The sequence below is a fragment of the Xiphophorus hellerii genome, chromosome 12, assembly GCF_003331165.1.
Source record: "Xiphophorus hellerii strain 12219 chromosome 12, Xiphophorus_hellerii-4.1, whole genome shotgun sequence".
In the NCBI taxonomy this organism is placed as follows: Eukaryota; Metazoa; Chordata; class Actinopteri; order Cyprinodontiformes; family Poeciliidae; genus Xiphophorus; species Xiphophorus hellerii.
This window is the reverse complement of record NC_045683.1, coordinates 5,428,612-5,449,743: the sequence shown is the minus strand read 5'-3', so window position 1 is coordinate 5,449,743 and position 21,132 is coordinate 5,428,612. Positions and strand designations below refer to the sequence as shown.

General features: G+C 37.2%; 1 protein-coding gene across 5 annotated transcripts; it reads right to left on the bottom strand.

Moving 5' to 3' along the window:
* Positions 1-1,987: 1,987 nt before the first annotated feature.
* Positions 1,988-20,209, bottom strand: plat (plasminogen activator, tissue). 5 transcript variants are annotated; one of them, XM_032579331.1, is made up of 16 exons: positions 20,077-20,197; positions 19,452-19,521; positions 13,001-13,103; positions 11,618-11,741; positions 10,738-10,872; positions 9,958-10,068; positions 7,560-7,734; positions 6,180-6,271; positions 5,918-6,092; positions 5,747-5,832; positions 4,740-4,805; positions 4,457-4,661; positions 4,220-4,356; positions 3,829-3,969; positions 3,582-3,730; positions 1,988-2,856 (listed from the first exon to the last, which is right to left on the bottom strand). In XM_032579331.1, exons 3-16 carry the CDS (start codon positions 13,061-13,063, stop codon positions 2,689-2,691), a joined length of 1,827 nt encoding a protein of 608 aa, XP_032435222.1. In that variant the 5' UTR covers positions 13,064-13,103; positions 19,452-19,521; positions 20,077-20,197; the 3' UTR covers positions 1,988-2,688. The 5 variants fall into 5 exon arrangements, with proteins under 5 accessions (XP_032435222.1, XP_032435221.1, XP_032435223.1 ...); XM_032579330.1 differs by lacking the exon at positions 19,452-19,521 and having other exon boundaries at positions 20,077-20,209; XM_032579332.1 differs by lacking the exon at positions 19,452-19,521 and having other exon boundaries at positions 11,699-11,741; positions 20,077-20,209.
* Positions 20,210-21,132: the final 923 nt, after the last annotated feature.

The following is a 21,132-nucleotide window of genomic DNA, read 5'->3' as shown; positions in this document are numbered from 1 at the left end:
CACCTGAGAGGTCAGGATTGTTCATACAACAACAGCAGATCTTTAATGTATTGTGGTGCTAAACTGTTCAGTGATTTATAAACTAACTTCCTCTGAGCTACAGGGAATCGGTGTAGGGATTACAAGGCTGTTCGGGATAAAATTGTATGTAATTTAATCCTAATCTGTCTGCCTCCCAACAAGAACATCCAAAAGGTTTGTCTGCATGTTTGTTTGTCACTCACTTTTTCCATGCAAAGTGGCACAGACTGGTAGACTTTCAAGTTTACAATAATACATTTTACTATAAAACATTTGTGACTAATTGTCCAGTAATTATTACTGCCAGTATGACTCAGAAGACTCAGTCACACATAAAGGGAAGGAGACAAAGACATATTGAATTAATAGATGATAGTTGAGGAAAATCTCCATGATACAGGAATAGGCATGTGCAATATTCCAATTAATTTGATGGAAATCATTAAGACTGTGAATGAAGGAGTTGAATAAAGCTGAAACTAAGCAAGAAAATACAACATTTAAGGCAATTCAATGATTAAATTGATGTAGAGAAGAAACAATAAAGATTTGAAAAGAAACAATAATAAAACAAAGGAGTAAGTAGAGAAAGAGGAATATGGGACGACCAGGAAACAAGCATCTGTGTCAAACAACAAAAACCACAGCCATAAATCATAAACAAAGAGTAGAATCGGGAATTTATGATTCACAGAGAACAAGTTGACACGATTTAAGTCTCAAAACCTGAAACAGATGTGAAGAACATTTTTAAATTATTATTATTATTTCATATAAAAGAGTCATTTCTTCTGTTGCTCCCAACCAACAAAAAGGCAGAAAAATATTTAAATTCAGTGCTGAACAAAACAAGCAAAATATTCTTATTTTCAGTAGCCAGCAGGGGGCGACATTGATCCCTTGATTGCACACGAAGAAACGCAGTAGAAAACTTGATCAGGGGTAACTAATATGTAAATTTTATTTCCTAACTCTGATGTTAGTGTGTTCCTCTTTCTATCGCGGCGCATGTGGCCCTCATAAACACCGCCACTGACTTCTACACAGAGATAATTACCAGAACTTAACATCTAAGTCTGACGTCAAAAACAGAATCCTGAAGTGTGAGTTGTTTCTGCAGTCCCTCTTTTTTTCTTCTTCTTCTTTGTTTCCTATCCTGACAACAATCTGAGCTCTGTAAAAATGTCTTCTTGCTGCACAAAACCCAGAAACTAACCAAACGTAAATAATGCTCTGCGCCATTGTTGCACTTTTTGTTTGCTTTGTGACTTCGGACAACAGAAAGCACACTACCTGCTGTGTAACTTCCAGCCTAGGGCTATAATAAGATGTGCATTTACTCTAAAGTACATATCTAAAGTTGTTGCTACTGATTAGCAAACTTCTGGTATAATTCTGGCTGAATAACTAACCATTCATGAGAGATAATGTAGCTTTAAAGTGGCTGATTTCATCGTCTGCACATTTTCATCAGGTCTATCTATGTAGGGATTTTCTTCCCAACTAGTCTTAAATTGTTTGGGATTTTTTTCTCCTATATGAACATCCGGTTATGTCCAAGTTTCAATTGTCTGAAAGTTAATTTAACTTACAAGTTACATAAAATATAAAAATGCATTATAAAGTCAAACTTGTGTTTCAAATTCTAGTTTTGTAAAACCACTGAACCTTTTTCTTTTCTCAAAGTATTTTATTGAAACAGAAATGTGTTTACATACAAGGTTATAATAACAAAGACAATAAATTACTGATAACAGGATACTCAAAGTATGTATATAAACATAAAAATGTCTACAAAAACTGTACATAAATATTAATTTAGCGCATCTGAAACTCACAATCGCAGAACAAAGCAAGTTTAAACAGTTCAGCTTTGCAAATCAGTATGCGGTTTACGGTACAAAATATTCATATAAAACTAATAATCATAAAATATGCTTGCTGGGATCAACCCAGCTGTCTTTTGTAAAAAATTTAAAAAAAAAAGAGAGACTGAGACGATTTCCGCTCTGATGATTGGCTCGAGAATCTCCTGCTTTTTGCCTCCGTGTTGTCATCTGCAGTTACCTAAGAAGCTAAAATCAGAAAAAATCTGCACAAATAAACAGAATCTGAACCAGCAGATTATTTATGGGGTTTGGTTGCAGGTCTGGGATCCCTCAACAATATTTTAAGTTGTCCTATAAATGCCGTCATAAAATAAACCCTCTTTGAGAGTAGCTATGAGTAACTAAAAAGCTCTCTGACGAGGCAGAGGGAATAAAAGTGCTTCAGGTCTGTCAGCAGCTCCTAATTTCTTTCAGTAAAGCTGCAATAAAGTAAAAAGAAGCTTAGAAACTTCCTTTCTTCTTAGATTCACTGAGTAGGCAGGGAAGAACCTTCGTCATCAGGAAACAACAGAAAACGTCAGGATTATTAAACAAGAAGGAGGACAAAACACTTTTGAAACAGTCCGATGATAACAGAGAAGACTAGAAACATTGAGGATATGGAGCTACGCTAAACACCACAAAACCCTCTGGTGTGTTTGTGTCCTGCTGACTTCAAACCTCCATCCGTTCACAAAACAGAGCGCCGTGGATTTCTCCGTCTATCATCAAGATAAACCGCTCGTCCACTGAGTTTATGAGTCATTTAACAACACATTTGTTTGCAGTTTCTCCAACTTTAGACCGGGTTTGCTTTAACTTTGCTGTTGATCCAGTCGACGTAATTGGTGACGCGTGTGTAGACCCCGGGCTTATCCTTATGGCCGCACCCGTCGCCCCAGCTGATCACACCCATCAGAGTCATCCGGTCCTTGGTTCGACACACCAGGGGGCCGCCAGAGTCTCCCTGTGGGGGAAATTAGAGAAAATCCACATGAATAAATTAAACTTCTTTGATTTAATTACCTAAATAGACACACTGTGGTTTATAGTTGTGAAGCAGAAGGATAAATACTAATACTTTATCAATCAATTGAAAGCGGTTTTCAATGGAAGAGGATTACAGCAACAGAAAAAAAATCTGATTTTTTTTTTTTTTTTGCAGTTTTGACCTTTTTGTTCAGAATTTTGACTTATTTTTTCCAGAATTTACCAGAATTACTCTGACTTTAATCTTTTAACATCAAAAGTCAAAATTCTGAGAAAAAAAAGTCAGAATTATTCATATTTTTCTAAAGATTTTGGCGTTTGATCTCAGCAGATTAAAGCCAGAATTTTTTATTTTTTTTCACAATGGCCACAATCTTTTCTTGTAGTTTTCATAGGTATTCTGCCAAATTACATCAATGTGAAATCATGTTCAGTATTATTTAACTTTCAGGAGAAGTACTCATTGAGTGCAGGGACGACTGCTTATTCAAATTTCAGAGGTTTATTAACGGATTTTATCAACACGTTTTACAACAACCGGCCCTTTGAGGACATTCATAATCTTGATATGCCCCAAAATGAAAATGAGTTTGACACAGCTGGCTTAAACCAGCCCCATGGGGTCCGAAATGTGATGCACTGAACTTTGAAAAACTTCAAAGGGTATAATTTGTTTGTAAGGCTGAATTGAGCCGTTCTGACCTTGCAGGCGTCGTCGAGCCCTCGGGTGTCGCCTGCACACAGCATGTTGGAGGTGATGGTCCGTCCAGACAGAACCTCTGGAACGCAGCGCTCTTTGGGCCAAAGCCGCACGTGTCCTCGTTTAACACGCTCCGAGTACTCATCAGAAACTGTGGAGAAAGATTCAAATACCTGGAATTATGCAACACTCCTATATGAATATTTCCACAAAAGCACCAAGGGAGAAGCTACTAGTGTGTTTTCTTACATTCTGAGTTTTTTCCGTAGCCTGAGATCTCGCACTCAGTCCAGTCGGGCAGCACCAGCCCGCGTTCAGGCAGACAAACTGGATGAACCTCTGGAGAATCCACAGCACATAAGCCGATGTCCGTCTGAAGCTTCAAAATAGCTGCAAGAGGAAAGTGACCAGAGGAAAGTCAGGGTAATGCTCAGGGAAGATGTGGGGCGTTTTAAAGTTTTACAAGCCTTCATAGCCCACTTAAAGCTTTCCATATCATCATCACTGAGGAAAAACACTTCAGTTTGAGGCTCCTATTCTGCTTTTATTGTTAACTTTACAGCTTGGTGAAACTCTGTACCCTTCAGCTGTTGCTGTGAACAAATTTTAAAAAGCTAGTGTATAGTTAAAGTCTACTCACCAATGTCGTTGTCAAATGTTTCATTGTTAAACTTCTCATGGATCCAGTACTTCTCAACTTTAAAAATCTGCTCACTGCTGGAGTTCTGCTTCCGGAAAGTTCTTCCCAAAACCACTTCCAACTTGTCAGGTCTGTCACTGAAAAACAATGGTAACCTTCTGACATGCTGCCGAAAAAAAATGGTTTTTTGTGTTGTTCTTTTTTATTAGCATGTGTGCAAACAGGTGGAGGTCATACTTGATTTCGAAGCAATGTGCTGCAGACAGAACCCAGCAGGAGTCGATGAGGATTCCTCCGCAGCGGTGGAAGTGTCTCCTGAGGCGGGCCTGATAAACGTTGATGACGGCCTGCCACGGCTGCTCCGTGATGTCGCTGTATCTGCCTCCGACCATGCGGAAAGCTGGGCGATTCAAGGTGTTGTCCAGGCGCTGGCCGCACGTTGCTGCAGAGAGTCAGCATGAAGTTTAAATACAAATAACGCTAAATCCACTGAGGATTTGTTTAAGTTGTCTTAAAGTACCTCCATTGTTGTTGTTAGTGGTGGGAGCTCGTATGCCAGGAGTGGTGATGACGGATGGATGTGTCACTACAATACAGAAAAAAAAACATACTTAGTTCTGGTGTAGAAAGCCTTAAAATGAATTTCTCTTCTACTGCAGGAGAATAACATTCAGAAGAATCCATGCTTTGCTCCGAGTCCAACACTTTGAAAATATAAATGTTCCTGAAACATTTTTAAAGGTGACATGTTATGCTTCCTTCAACAGATTAGGAAAACACGTTCATTGCATTTTTGCACAAAATCATTCTTAGATAATGAGATTTTAGTTTGCTCAGTTCCATTTACATTCACACGTAAAAATGGCTGCAAACACATGCGCAATTATACAATTGTACATCTTTGAAAAGCAGAAGTGGAGCCTCCTGCACAACCAAGAAGGATGCAGTAACTGGTTTATAGATGAAAAGTCAACAGCAAAACACTTGTCTTTTTGAGCAGCTATTAGACAGCACATACAGTGGTAAAACCAGCTGACCAAATGTGCTGGAGCTTCGCTGGGGTTGCTAGGTGGCGGTGGCATTACCTGTTGATTTATTCGTTCGCTATTTTCTTCAGTGATTTTCCATGACCACATTAATAAATATCAGTACATTCAAAAATTATTTAGAATTGCCGAGTGCAGTTTTAGTGATATAAATTACACTTTTTTAAAGTAATTTATATTCAAATGGGAATGTTTTTCAAGAACAATGTTCATGTTTGTGGTGCTATGAATGCTGTGTCGTGCATTTACAGCCATGCAGCTACCTAAAAAATAAGTCATAAATAGTTTTTTTTTAAATCATAATCTTTACTGTTATCATAATAGTACCACAAAATATTACAATAAAATTCTAAGTCCACAACATCTGCCCCTAGTTTCTCTACACAGTGTTTCTTCCATTGTTAATAAACATTTTCACCAGGGGACAAGCATTTGTGGACAGTGCTGTTGTCCATTAAAAGCTTAAATGAAATTCACTCACAGCATTTGGGTATGTCACAAAGCTCCCAGGTCAGCTGCATGTTTTTGTAGGTGTGACACCAAGGAGCAGCATCATCATCTGGGTTCCTGTTAAAAAATGGGGGAAACACAGAGTTACAATTATGTCTCTACATATGACAGGGCAAAAACAAAATTAAAGCGTGATTTTTACCTGCAGAAATTGTGGTTGCTGAGCCCTAGGTTCAAGGCGTTCGATCTCCAGGCATTGTTCACCTTACGTCTGATAGCAGGAAAGTCCCACGGCAAACACTTGGAGCCACTCTTCGTGACAGAAACCGTGCCTCTATAAGTCTGACCTAAGCCCACCATGCACTCTCTGTTCTTATCTGTTCAAACACACACAAGAAACGTGTTACTGGCAGACTTCCTACATTTTGTTTTTATCCTTTTGGTGTGTTTTTTTATTGTTTTACCTTCAGGACATTTGGGCACAGAGCAGAACTCCCATTCTATCTGTGTGCCTCTATAGACGTAACACCATGGTGAGCTGTCGTGGTCAGGATTCCTGAGGTAAAAAATAGATCATTTTAAGGGTGTGTGTGCTGACTCCATCATTATGTTTTGTTAAGTATTTGGTTGGTAAATTTTAAGTTAAACTGTGGACCCTTACTGACACCTAGTGGACATTGTTTACATATTTAATTTGGTCAGTCAAGCAGAACTTGTCCAGCTGTACGGTTGGGGTCTTCGTCTGTCCTTCAGACACGTTTGTTCCTTGGACACTATTTGTCTGTAAGTTCATTTTATTAAAAGTTATTCCAGCATTGTGTAATATTTTGTAGAAAAGTTTTACGTTTCCCAACCAATATTTAAAGCTACATCGTTAGCTAATTGGAGAGAATTGGGAGTCACGTGTTTGCCTAGTTGTTTTCTGTATCTGTAGCTGATGTATACTTTTGTGTTTGTTGCAGTTTTACAAAACTAAAATAAAATAAAGGAAAAGAAAAGAAAAACAAACCAGCAAAGAGTTGCAAAATAAAACAAGAAAACTATCAAGGACTGGATTATTTTCAACTCAAGTGTTAGCTAGCTGTCTAGCTTTGTAAGAGCAACACATCGTGAGGGCAGCATAGTGTGAACAACCCGTAGTTATATAAAACATTCTTTTTTATGAATTTATAACAAATATCAATGTTTGATGGCTTTGCAGCAGAATTGTTTCCAGTTATTTAACTACTTTTATATTTAAGAACTTCTGCTCAACAGAAATGTATTGTGCTCTTGTGAAAAAGTCCTGGTTTCCTATTTTGTTGCATGTTTTTCACGCTTAAGTATTTCAGAAGGTCAGACCAAGTTAAATATTAGTCAAAGAAAACACAAGTTACTATATATATATATATATATATATATATATATATATATATATATATATATATATATATATATATATATACATATATAAAATGTCTGAACAAAAAGACAACAGTAACTACAAGTCAATCTCCCAAATAAAATGTTAAAAACCAACTTTTACAAAGAATTAGTCCAATCCTTAACCTAAGTCAAACAAATATGATAAATTACAAGTTACCAAACTCTGCTTAATAGTTCAACTCTAAATTTAGTTTAAGTCAAATAGTGACTACGAGTTGCATTTTTATGCAAAAAGTTTAAATACTTTTTGAGAAATAATTTCCTTTCTGATAACAATTCCAATCAATTCAATCACATTATTAAAACCAAACACAGGGATAATGGCTTGATTTCTTGCTGATTTGTATACAATTGGATTTATGGAACATCCAGAAACTTTGCACTTGTCATTTTCAGCAACTGTTCTGGTTGTGGTTTACCTGCAGAAGTTGTGATTGCCCAACCCAAGGCTGTTGGCGTCTGATTTTTGAGCTGTGAACCTTCTTCCTCTGAGAGAAGTTGAGTTCCAGTTGATGCACGCAGCTCCAGTCTGACTGATGCTCCAGGTCCCGCGGTATCCTTCGCCCTGACCCACTGCACATTTCTCATTGGTGTCTGATGGACAAAGAAATACAGCCACTAAAATTCATTTGACAGAGTTTAGATTAGCAGTGACCCGGTAATTGAGTTCCTACGCTACTCCGCTGGCAATCAGTGCTCCGACTGATAGCAAAAAACGTCAACGTGCTAAATTTCGAAGGGCGTACTGCGCATGTGCCGCGGCCATATTATTTTCGGACAATCAATGGCGGTGAAGCCTGGGTAGAGAATAACAAATCAATAAAATGAAGGTAACAACAAGACACTGCTTCTTTTAGCTCAGTATGGGATTTTCCTGATTACTTAGATTCCCTGAGGTACAATTCAAACGCGCCAACCAATCAGCGAATAGAAGGAGAAGTTGTGAACAATGACGACAATTTTCAGTGCTGTTTTATATTGTAGTCTGCCTGTAGTTTTATCAATGACCGCAGAGGATGTAAACGAAACCACGCTTCTAAATACTGAATTAACAGTAACAGCCATCTCATTCAGCTTCTCTCTTGGCAGTAGAGGACGATTGTTTACAATGCGGGCAATTTCCGGTAAGCTCCATAGCGTCGAACCGGCGCATCACATACGTCACGGCTAAACTTTAGCACCATGCAGGAAGCAATAATTTCTCAATAACAGAGAGCCCAAACCAGTTGATGTAAAGCAAATAGCGTTGGAAAAAGGGGCTGGATCTATTTGGAATATTTTATTGACGTACTATAGATCCTTAAAACAAATTACGAAGGAAAGTTTATTTCTTGTATATCGTATAAATCCATAACATGCTTTACAATAGCATTAATATCATAGTTTCCATATTAGTGGTTTAAAGCAGTGACCACACACAAAATATGGCCACATTAACTGGCTGCACTTTTGCTAAAACGCACTTGGCTGGCCTTTGGATAATTATCCAAGGGTGGGGTGTCCCTAAAACCACTGAAACAAAAACATTCAAGTCCAAGAATGTCTTTCCATGGTTTATGATCCATCTTTTTTCTTCTCTTCAAACCGCAGGTCTATGACAGCAGCTGTGGAGTCACCCAGCCAGACTGTGACCTTATCAAGAGTCAGAAAAACATCTTAATGAATGCTGCCTTCAAGATTCAGGGTATTTTTAATATCCCCTATGGGGCAATTTATACTACAGCCAGAGGAATAAACATTCACCAACAATAAATACAGTAAATAAGATTTTAAAAAACATCACAAGACTCAACTCAAGTATTTAAAAGGCCATTAAAACCAGGAGAAAATGAATTCTTAAATCTGCTGCTTCTGCAGCTTTTTAAAGCAAACCTGCCTCCTGATGGTAAAAGAGAAAATTAAACAAGGGATGGTTAGGTGCAGCTAAAATTGCTTGAGCTTTCTTGGGGGATCTGCTTTGTGGAGGGTAGAGATGTTGCTTAGGAAGGCATTTTCAATTTTGCACTAGCATTGAAGCATTGAATGCGGTTTTTGTTTTATACCAGCAAATAAAAGAACAAGAAAGAACAGATTCAATAAAACAACTATAAAACATTCCCATAAAACTACTATCCATGTTAAAATGTCTTAATTTATGATAAAAGTGTCTACGTTGGTGAGCTTTCTACATGTTTGTCAAAACAAAGTCTATTGTCAGTGATGGTCCCAATATATTTGTATTCAACTGCTTGATCACGAATGTACAAAGAGGAGACGACATTTTTATTTTTCCTAAAATCAATCATCTCTTTCGATTTTCTTATATTTATGTCTAAAGTGGGCCACCAGTTTATGCAGGTGCTTTTGTATTTAAAAATATTGACACCCCGCATTTTGGTGGTGGCAGTATAATGATGTGGGGAGGCTTGATGGCTGAAGCTAAAGACGGAACAATCCTGGAATAAAACCTTCCAGAGGCTGCAAAAGTCTTGAGACTGAGGCAAATGTTCACCTCCCGGCAGGAAAACGGCCTTGAACACTTTCAGTTCTACAATGGACTCTGGGTCGCAACGGCCTAGTCAAAGTTCAGACATAAATCCAACTGATAAACCTGAATCATTTTAACAACTTAACATCAATACAACTTCAGGTACATTGAAGTTAGATGTTGAGACGTAACAAAATGTGAAAAACCTCAACGTCTTTTCCAGGTTTTATGGATTTTCTCTGAATATTTGTGGTTTTGCACGGTTGTTTGGTCACTTTTTTTACAATTTCGTCTGTAATTTTAAAGGTTCAGAATTATGACCCAGATTAGAGTGTCACGTGTGTACTTACTGATCTCACACCGAGCTCCGCTGAAGCCGGGGGGACACTGACAGATGTAGTCGGACGAGTAGACGGCCTCCTTGCAGGTTCCCCCGTTGTAGCACTGGGACACGTAGCAGTCTGGAAAAAGAAAAGGCAGACAGAGGCGTTTAGTCAGCCACACGTCATCCAGCTCTTCAGAGCAGCATCAGCTTAAACAATTTTAATTTGAGTGATTTGTCATCGCTGGTCAAAGAAAATTAAAAAACTGTGGGTGTAAGTAGTATGCAAATGTCTTCATTTACGCGGTTTGACATGGCTCCGTTCCCTGCCAAGGATTTGTTAAAAACAAGTTTTAAGTGTTAACCAATGCTGGTTTTGTTTTATATCAAGCCATGTTTGGAAGGGGTTGTATGAAAGATGGAAAATGTGGTTGCAATTTGTCTGAGGGAGGGTTAATCATGCTTCGAAGAATCTCTCAATGGGGGTGAAAATGCGCACAAATGCTGGTCTGGCAGGAGTATTTTCAAATAATCTCAGACTAAACTGAGAGCAGCGACTCTTCATGTGGATGCAGTGAAATAACAGGGAAGTGGAAACGTGAGCGAGTCGGGCCAACATAAAATAATCAGCTGAGGTCGTAACAGCAAGTTAGAGGTAAAGACTGAGCTATAATGGAAGGCGGGCAGCTTGGTGAGGGCTGGCAAGCAGACGGGTGATTATGAGGCGACAGAAAGAGAGAGAGAGAGACAGAGGAGCGGTCGGGTAAGTCAGATGGTTCTGATTGTGTTTGTGTTAAATCCGACTCACTGATGACAGGCACAACATGACAATTCTCTCTTCCTCTTAACGCGCAACGGCAAAACTCCACGCGCTGTCCTTTCCAGCGCAGCCAAGTGTCGCCAAAGCTACGCACGGCTGACGTTTCACTATCCACACACAGGACTGAAGAAATGCATAAAAACAGTGAGAAAACGGGTAAATCAACAGGACATAAATAAAGCTGTAACTTTTATTAAAAATATATATTTTTACATATTTGTTAAAACTGCCAGTGTCGTATGAGACAGATAATCTGTGAAAAAATCAAGCTTTTATACCTTCTCCCAGTGTTCCCAGTGCTAACCAATAAGAGCCTGGAGGAGGGTCTTAGCACTCTGAATCAAGCTTGTGTACTTGCTGCTCATTCCCCCCCTTTCTCTCTAATAGGTTACAGCTTCTTCCTGATGGTATTGTGAATACTTAGCCATAGAAAAGGAGATAAACAGTTCTCCTTGAATGGTAAGTTGTTTCTCCACCATTAACACATTTAGCAGTGCATACACGAGCCTGATTGACAGCACTAAGACCCTCCTCCTGGCTCTGATTGGTTGTTTTTGACTGGAAGCGATGCATTTCTTCAGATGGCAGTAGTAGCTCAGGGAAGAAGTGGAGATCGATCTTTTCACAGATTATCTGTCTCCTCTTACACTGTCGCGACACAGTGACACTTTTAACAAATATGTAAAAAACATGTTTATTATTTTTTATAAAAGTTACATACTCCAGCTTTAACATTAGTTTGATTCAGACATGAACAACTAAAAGGAGGATGACTGACAGCAAAGGATTATAAGACAATAACAACGATGGGGGAGGTGGCGGTTATGATGATACGGAGGAAGTTAAAGAAAAACATGATGAGGCTCACAGGATGTTTCAAAGGAAGATGAAGGTTTCTTCAACTGAACAATCAAAAGTGTCCGTCTAGCTGGCTGCCGGTCAGGCTCACCTCTGTAAAATCGGGTCCCTCGCTTGCTGCGGAGCAGCGACACCTGCAAACATCAAGGAAACATGCTGGAGGTTTATTTAAGGAAAGAAATGCTGTGTATTTTGGGTAGGCTCTGAACTTAATGAGCTAAAGTGTTCCACCAATAAAAAATAAAAGAATCTATTAATATTTTAAAGTGAATGTTTTTTAAAGCTTCTACAGAAACTCTCCCCTGAAGTCAAAATGAGGGCAAAAAGTAGATCAGCTACAGTCTGTGGAGAATTTTTCTGCAACCTCAAGTGCAAGAAAGTTTCTCAAAACTCCTATGATTGAACACAGTGATCTGCAGCCCTTATAAACCCATATTTAAATCACAAGAGAACACAGAAAACACATTATATGTTTAGGAAACTCCACTGTTTTTAAGGCAGAACTAACAAACGTTGGTTCAATGCAGAAATGCATCAAACCAACAATGGTGCAGTTGGAAGCATGGTTGCATTGCAGAAAGAAGATTTCATTTAGCACGGACAACTGCATGTCCTCCATAACAGATTTTCAGATTGATGTGACCCCTGAGGTGTATGTAGGCCCAAAAAGGACAAAATTAGATAAATATGTAATAAAATGAGTAAATATACCACTAAATGTCTTATTAAATAATGTATAGGAGTATACTTTTTAATTATATTTACCAAAGAAATTCCTTTTAAAAGTATCTAACTATATATTTATTTATTTCTAAATAGATTAATGGAAATAATTATAGGTATTTTTAGGGCAATGCCATTCTCTGGCGTTGTTATTTTGGGGGCCACAGGTTGAAAAGATTGGGATCTCCTGACCTTTTTGAAAAATCCAGGTTTCTTACCAAGTAAAACTGTTTGACAAAAGTGCAGCAAAACAATGTTAGTAGAAAATCCAGCCTTTTTGAGAAATGTGTCCACCATCAAATATATATTTTTTATTAAAATGGTACATCGTTTTTCTTCTTGCACATTTACAGATTTGATGTTCACTGTGTTTTGTTGTGGGTTTGTGAGATTTGCTTATTTTCTTTACACACTTTGCAGTGTCCCAACTTGTATTTTTAAGTTGCTTCAAAACTTTTTTTTACATTTTATCTTATTAATTCAAAAGCTGAATAAAGTTTCAATATTATTTAATTGGGTTGCAGGCCACATTAATAATATTGTTTAAAACTATATATGTGCAGAATTATTTTTAGTACAGTAGGATTATATTTTACTCGTATTTTATGTTTTAACGTGCATTATTTAGAAATACAGTAATGGGGGTTTATAACCAGTCTGTAATACTTACGTTGTCCGCTAGGCAGCAGCAGAGAGCAGAAAGGAGGAAGATTCCTTGATATAAACTCATCATGACTTCCAGGTTTTCTGCCGTTTCAGTTTTGCTCAATTTTCTGGAAGACAAACAAGAATTTATCAGAAGAGTTTGCTTTAGATTCACTAAACTAAATCAGACTGTTTATTAACATTTTCAACATCTACATACCAACACTTAGGGACTCTGAGAAGACATGCTGTTCTTTAATCCCATGACAGTGCAAAATATTATAAAATATAAAACATGATGTGAATATCCTGCACCATTTTTACAAACGCAACAATAACATCACTGCTGACAGGAAATGTAAGGATCTGCAAAAATGTTATTACCAATGACAAAATAACTGTCCCCCACACACATTGCGGTTTCTTTATCTTTCGTCACCAATATGTCATCAACTGAGACAATCACAGGAAAATGTCAATACTGGTCACCTTCTCCCAGCTGAACTGTTCCTGCATTCAGTTCACTTCCTCCGTCAAACACTGAGCACGCCAAAACGGGTCGCCACTGGAGCAGAAGGGCTGTAAACATTTAGTACCAGAGGAAACTCGAAGGCCACTTCCAGTTTTATTCCGTGCAGGACTCGCATATTTCAAGTTTTCAGTCCACCTTGAATTCATTTCCCTCTTTTGTTTACATTCCCTTTATGAAGACCCCTCCTATGGTTTAATTACAGGTAGAAAAGACAAATTTGTTTTTCAGAAGAAATAAACAGGAAATGAGTAATTTACTGTTGGTTAACAAACAAAAAAAATACACAAGAACCGCCACATCAGACAACATGATGTGGAAAACCCTGCAGTTATAAAAGGCTGAATACAATAATGCTTTAACACATTAAAGCAAGGAAACAACTAAGAACAAAGGACAGGACTGGGATAGACCTTCTAATGTTTCCATCTTAAATTAAAAAAAAAAAGAGAAGTGGTTTGCAAAATCATTCACACTGTTTGAACTTCACAGATTTCATAGTATCTTGAGATTTTAAATGGTAATCCAACACGAAGTATCACAGCACAAATATTCTCCAAACAGCCTGACTAAACTTGACCTAGTTTGCAGAAGAAGGGTGGACAAAACATTCAGTTTCTAGATGTGTGAAGCTGCTTAGAGACAAGCGTCAGAAGACATGCAGGTGTATTGGGACTCTACACTTTTTTGTCCAGTTTCTGGTGTAAATATCTTAGCTTTGTCTTATAGCAAGCGTACTAACCTACAAGTAACTTTTTAACAAAATATCGGAGCTTGTTTAAAGACAATATTTATCGCTTAATTTTGATTTTAAAATGAAGTACCAGTAGGTTATTACACTTACAACAAGAGATTTTCCCATGTTGTAAGTGAAATAATCTGCCAGTAGTGGAACCAGTACTTTTTAAATCAATACTAAAGAATTATTTGCTTAAAACAAGCTACTATTGTGGAAATGTTATATTACTAATGTTACTAATACTTAGTAATATTTTGTGTTTTTGTAGTGTGCCTCAAAAACATGTCAAAAAACTTCAGAGTGGTTCCTTGTGGTCTAAGAACTTTTATTCTGCAAAAACGGGAGTAAAAAACGGGAGTCTGCTGCCCCACATTCGAGTGTGAGTAAACATGAGTCACAACAGTCAAAGATGAGAGAAGGATGCACTAAAATAGAAAATGAGAAAGCTGTGCAAGACATAAATAAGTAAGACGGATTCCTAAATAAAAACCTTCAATGTTGAAAAGGGAACTTCCTTCACAGAGCATGTGCATAACAGAGATCCAGTAATAACCACCTGAAGCCATGCCAGCTGTCCTCCTCTCTGTCTTGTGCAATCTCCAGTGAGTCACTCTCTGAGGTCATTAAATACATGAAACTGTATGTGAGGTAAAACAGCTACATTGGCAGGCGCTCTCAAAAAAACGAACAAAGTGCTCAGGAACGTGGAGATAATCCTGAAGCTACTGCTCATTTCACCCAGTGTTCAGTAAAGTAAACTCCACATGCACGGCATTTAACGCATAAACTCACCGCAAACTGCACAGGGCCTGGCAGAAACTATACGTGCCTGAGTCAAATAAATAAAAAACGTTCACCCCCCGATACAAGAGCCTCACTGGCAGAGTGACAAAGACACGCCAGTTTCTTTTTTGTTTCCTTTTGTGCATCTGTTCTGACCCATTCAGCCGCCTCTGCAGCCGTGTCAGCTGAAAACATGTGTTTCCTGCTCAAACCGGCGTCAGGCCTCTGAGTTTAAAAAAAAAAACAACTGGATAACGAAGCGTGCATGCACGAAAACACTCATCAGAACATCAGATATGAACACATTTGCCTCCCAGCCTGTCACGGGCCTGACATGCAGGGGCCCATTTAGGGGAACATCAGCACTGGAACGGGTCCAAGTTTCTGCAACTTTATTACATATAAGAGGAAAGGAAGCCGCAGTATGCAGACAACCAGACCTGTCGCAATAAGGAATAATTCAATTAATTACATGATAAATTAAAAGTAACTCAATAATGATTGTGCATGATGTGTCGTTTTTCTCTTTTCTTTCTCTATTTCTACTGAAAACTGGATGATAAAAGTCTTCAGTCTGGTGTTTTGATCTCAACTAACCTTGACAATTTTGTTTACACGTACTTCATAATTCATTTTATTTGTTGTTTTGTTTGTCTATTTTGAATATTTAACATGTCTTGCAGTTCCAGTGTCAAATGTTCATTGGGATTTAAAGTTTATTGATCCTTGAGAATCTGTTCTTTCTTTATGTTACTTGAAAATGGTCTCAAAACAACAATATTATTGTTTATTGCAATAACTCCTGCGACAATTTATCATCCAACAAAATTTGTTGTCATGACAAATATTGTTTAGATATATAAATACTGTGTTTATATCTACATGCAATATTTAAATGTTTAGATATAAATATTATATCTCTAATTATACAGTTAGAGATATAATATTTATAACCCAAGTGTGAAATTAGAAGAAATCTAAATATGACCTAAATATGAAATAAATTGAATACACAAAATGAAATAAAAACAAGTATGTACATGGGAATGTGTAAATCTACACACCTATAAATGAGTTCAGGGTAAAACTAAAACACATTTCTAACATCAATGACTAAAAAATATTAAAATATTCACAACATATACATTTTTTCTAAATTTTGCATTTTTGTGTAACAGACCAAGATAAAAATGTCCTAATTTGTAATATTTAGCAAAAAGTAGGATATACGTAGAGTGCCAATAAAAATTAGTTTTTAAGTATTGCAACAGATTCTCGTTTGAGCTTAGGTCCAAACTTTGACTAGGCCTTTAATGCCTCTGCCTGTTTGTTCAGGGTTGCTGTCCAGCTGGGAGGCGCAGCTCCAACATATCTGAAGTTATTTAAACCGTCTCACAGGTTCACTGCCAGAGTTGTCCTGTTTTTACCTTAAGTCACATTCTGATTCACTCTTAACAATTATCTGCTGAGAAGAGCATCCCCACAGCATCACACTGCCATCACCGTGTTTCACTGTCAACTGTCAGTTTTTCTCTACACTCCTGAATTATTTCAGCAATAGCCTTCACAGAATTCATTAATGACTTTGTTGAAATATTTTAAGAAACGTGCACATAACATGCTTATAAACATGCATTTTAAAAAACGCCTGTTTTCCAGGTTTTTATATTCACAACGCTTCAAAGGAAGTATTTTTGTTTCAAATCTTGATTTAAAATTGTTGGCTATAAACTGGAAGGATAATTCATCATTGCAATATGCAGCCTACATGTGACCTTGGTTTTATCCAAACTTTATTGCTGTTTATGTTTTTTAAGAGAAATTTGCCACTGAGCAAACTAGTTTTACTACTTTTACTCTCCTCGCTCATGTTTGCACTCTGCACTACAAGACCGGGTAACGTGCTGTTTTGAACTAAGTAACCAAACTAGTTCCTTTGAACTAAGCAAAGAGGCTTTTAGGCCACAATAGGTAAGGTGATTAATCTGGGTTATATAGCATTAACATATTAAGATATTTAGATTAATCACATGCATTAAACTCCACATAAATTCACTTTATTTACTAATCAATTATTCTGAAGGCCCTGAATTTTATTTAGGGGTGCCATATTAAAGGGTGATGACTACAAATAAACACCACACATTTTTCATTGTTGTTTACATTAAAAAAGACTATTTAACTCGTCATAATCCTTCAAAAAATGCGCTACTTTGTGTTAGTTTTATAGCACACGATCCATACTGTTCCAAATGTGCTAAATTTAAGGTTTCAGAATAATTTTGCAAGGCCCTATTACCAAGTAGATGCCTAAATATTTATTCTAGTCATAAAAAAAAACCAAAGTTAACATCCGAAACATCTGGAACAGAGTATGCAGCTTGGAGAGAGTGTGGTTCCTCTTCTTAGTGGGTCAAATAAGAAAAGACAACATGAAAACATCTTTAGAGAAGCTGAGGTCAGACTGTGACTCATAATAGCCGGTTAAAGATGGAGAACTTAAGCACTGCAAACAAATACAACAGACGCCGGCGATAGGTTCGCACAAACATGCCTGCGCTCTGCAGTTATGTCCAAAGCTGGAAGCAGATGCCACCAGGTGCGTGACATTTCTGTGTATTTATGGAACTGGTCCTTAGTGCTGACCACCATGTTAGCGATGAGAGCATCAGAGAAGATTTGTAATGATGACGATGTGCAGAAAAAGATTGCGTGTGAAAGATTCCTTTATGACCAAAATGCTAAACTGTGAATGGTTTGGTTGTGAGGGACAGCATTCAACATGCCTGCTAAAGATTCAAGCATCTCTACCAAGTTTTTATTTATTTCTTTATTGTTCCTCTTTCTCCTCATCACGGCACGATAAAGACGCCACAACAGGCTTTGGTTTTCTAAGTCATGTGATTGATGTGTTAACTTATTTTTTCTGATCTGATACATTACTGAAGCCTCTTGTGTTAGCTTCCATTTTAAATGCTCCGCTTTGCCTTCTGTCTATAAAATCTATAATCGCCTATAATTATTTATCTGGCATAGTTTATTCAAACTAACTCATTTTGAACAATGGCAACTCTACTTTTAATCTACACTTCAACTAATCTTTCTTTTTTTTTTATTAAAAAATTGGCACATTCTGAAGATATTTCATTTACCACTTAAGCTTATTTTATTAAAATATATAGAAGCAAATAACTAAATTCCTTTTTGAATAAGAAAACAAACATTTTATCACCTAAAACGGAATAACATATCATTCCTTATACGCTTGACAATTCATAGGCAAGGATTTTATTCCAGTTAAAAATGCTTCTACCATCTGACAAGATGAAAAGAACAATGCAAAGCTGATGTGTTGACTATTTTTAGATTTACCAATTAATAATTGGGCAGCAAAATGTGTTTAATGTGAGTTTTTTTGCAGTGCAAATATCTTAGTAGATGTGAAACCAGACAAAATTAACTTACAAGTAACTTTCCTGCGCGATATATTAGCTTGTTTCAAGTTAAAAATATCCTTAATATTGATTTTAAAAGTGCTAGTTCCTTTGGTAGATTATTTCATTTATGATAAAACATTTCCTCATGTTGTAAGTGAAATAATCTGCCAATGGAACACGTATTTGTTTCATCAATATTAAGGAATTATTTACTTAAATCTTAAAACAAGCTACTATGTCTTGCTGAAAAGTTACTTGTAAGTTAGTTTTGTCTTATTTCAGGTGTAATAAGATATTTGAACTGGAAACTAGACAGAAAATAGTAAGATTTTGTGTTTTTGCAGAGTATATTCGTAACTACAGCTCAGTTCTTGTGTAACTTTTTCAAATCAGTTGGTTTTAAATTTAAAGAAAATCATGGTAAAAAGTTATTTGACCTCCTAGGATCCTAAAATGTTTCAATTAATCTAAACGTACAAGTTTAACTACATAAATTTTAATGAGAATGTGTTAAAACCTGTGATGTAAAGCACTTATAAGGCTCCATTAATACTTTGCCTGAGGCTTTTCAGGCTTCAACAATGCAGCTGTGATCTGGTTTCTGTAAAGTCCTGCTGCAGAACAACCAGCTGCATTGTTACCTTCCAGCCTCCTTCTGTGCAACAACTCTGGGAAATCCTTATCAGATAGAAACACGACCTGGAAGGCTCAGCGGAGGCAGACGTACAGGTGTTGATATTAGGAAAGAGCGCAAACTGAGGCCACAATGAGTAGTGAGGGAGTTTCAGGGAAAGAAAAGATGAAAGAATGGAGAGTTTGGATATCAAATGCCAGCGGTCAGCAGAAAGACAGTGAGTAGTTGTGACTCAGCCCCGCTCTGAGGGCTGGAGACACACTGAGGCATTTATGAGATGCAGAGGCAGAGTTAGACTCTTTGGATGAAAATGCAGGTCAAACATGAAGTCAGAAATGATTTATTTCTTCAGACCTCGGCTGCCCAGCATTGAAACCCCGGTGTGATTCAGCCTCATCTTCTGGTTAAACAGCTGTGGCTTATTCTGTGAGTCACAAACATCAGCATGAGGCGCAAACCCAGCTGAGGACGCTCACTGAGATCAGATGATGTACATAAAACAGAGTATCTGACCCATGAAGAACGTCTGCAGGAAAGGAAACGAGTACTGAGCTTAACTCAGATCAAATTGCTCAAAAAATCACCAGATTTACCAGCTTTTATGCATCTGAAAATCACCCAGTTTCTGCTCTTTCCACAACATATAAACCATTTTAAAAATCCAATAGCAGAAGACTCTAAAACTGAATTTGAAGATAAGAAAAAATTGGCAGAAATTAACACTATTTCTTCTGCATTTATCAGCTGAAAGACATTTCTCCTTATTTACATCTTACATGTATCTGGTAAACTGTTTTATTTAAGATGGAAATGCGAGAAAATCTAATGACTCTTTTCAAAATAAAGCAGCAAAGCGTAACGCAGGTGATGAACAGAGAAATATAACTTAACACTTCCTTTTAAACTTTTAAGATCAACAGGCTTGCAGAAGTCATTATGCATCGCGATCGTAAATCGTAAGGAAAAGAAACAACCTTACCAGTTACTGGGTCTTGAAATTCGCGCTTTTCGGGATGTTTTCAGCAACAGCTTTGTTGTCGGCGTCCTTCTGCTAACCCCGGCACCGTCCGGACTTTTTATCGGACCATTCCGGTCCCGCCGATGCCTGATGGGCGGGCCGATGTGACCTCAGCAGAGGAGCGGCTTACCGGGCCAGTGATGATGATGGTGATGATGATGCATCCTGTTGGGTGGGGCTCACGTTGATTAGTTATTTTGTTCTGAGGAATTAAGGAGCATTGAAGAATGTATTGACATAGTTCCTCTGTTCCTGCTGTTTGTCTTCTTTGGAAGTAAATGAACAATTATAATGCTATTAAAGTTACATTTACAAAACAGTTAACATGACTTCAGACTTTTTTTTATTTAATTTATTGAAAACGGCGTAAATTTAAGGCACTTTTCTGACTTTCACACCTTCACCCATCCACTCTCACTTTCAGATCAATTCAAAAACATTTTACAGATCCCAATGGGAAATTAAATGTTCTAACTCATATTGTTCAAGATTTTTCCTCTGACTGAAGGCACTTTATTGCATGGTTGTCTCATTCATAGGCTGTGATTTATGGCAATGTGCCATGTATGGAAGTCTTAAGCTTCCTATTTGTAACTTCCTTACAAGCAGGAAGTTACACACAACTTCCTGTGTGCTAAAAAAAAAAAAAAACACAGGAAGTTGTGGAAGTCATGTGTTCCAAACAAATAACTTCCTATTTGTCAGACAACTACTTTTATGATTTAATAAAAAAAAAAATTCTTGTGTTTATACCTACAAACAAACAAAAAAAAGTGAGCAAGAAGCAGGAACCTAACAATGATTAAAAAAAACTAAAGAACAGTTTAAACATTTAAATTCACTGATCAATCTCAATATGAATTTTGGGTTTTTAAAGATGGATTTGACCAGTTCTCATTACCATGGTTGAACAATTGTAATCATTAATTCTTAAAAATACAAATCAATTAGAATTTTAATTCATTATGAATTCTCATAATTGTTAATATTGACACACGTTGTTAGCACAGGGATTTG

What these genes read in the sequence shown, in the direction of transcription:
- plat (XM_032579330.1), bottom strand. Translation starts at nt 13,063, where the DNA reads ATGATGAGTTTATATCAAGGAATCTTCCTCCTTTCTGCTCTCTGCTGC. An exon ending in CTACGGAAAAAACTCAGAAT is followed by an intron (nt 3,731 to 3,828) that starts GTAAGAAAACAC and finishes CTTTCTCCACAG; the next exon opens with TTTCTGATGAGTACTCGGAG. An exon ending in GGCTCGACGACGCCTGCAAG is followed by an intron (nt 2,857 to 3,581) that starts GTCAGAACGGCT and finishes TTTCCCCCACAG; the next exon opens with GGAGACTCTGGCGGCCCCCT.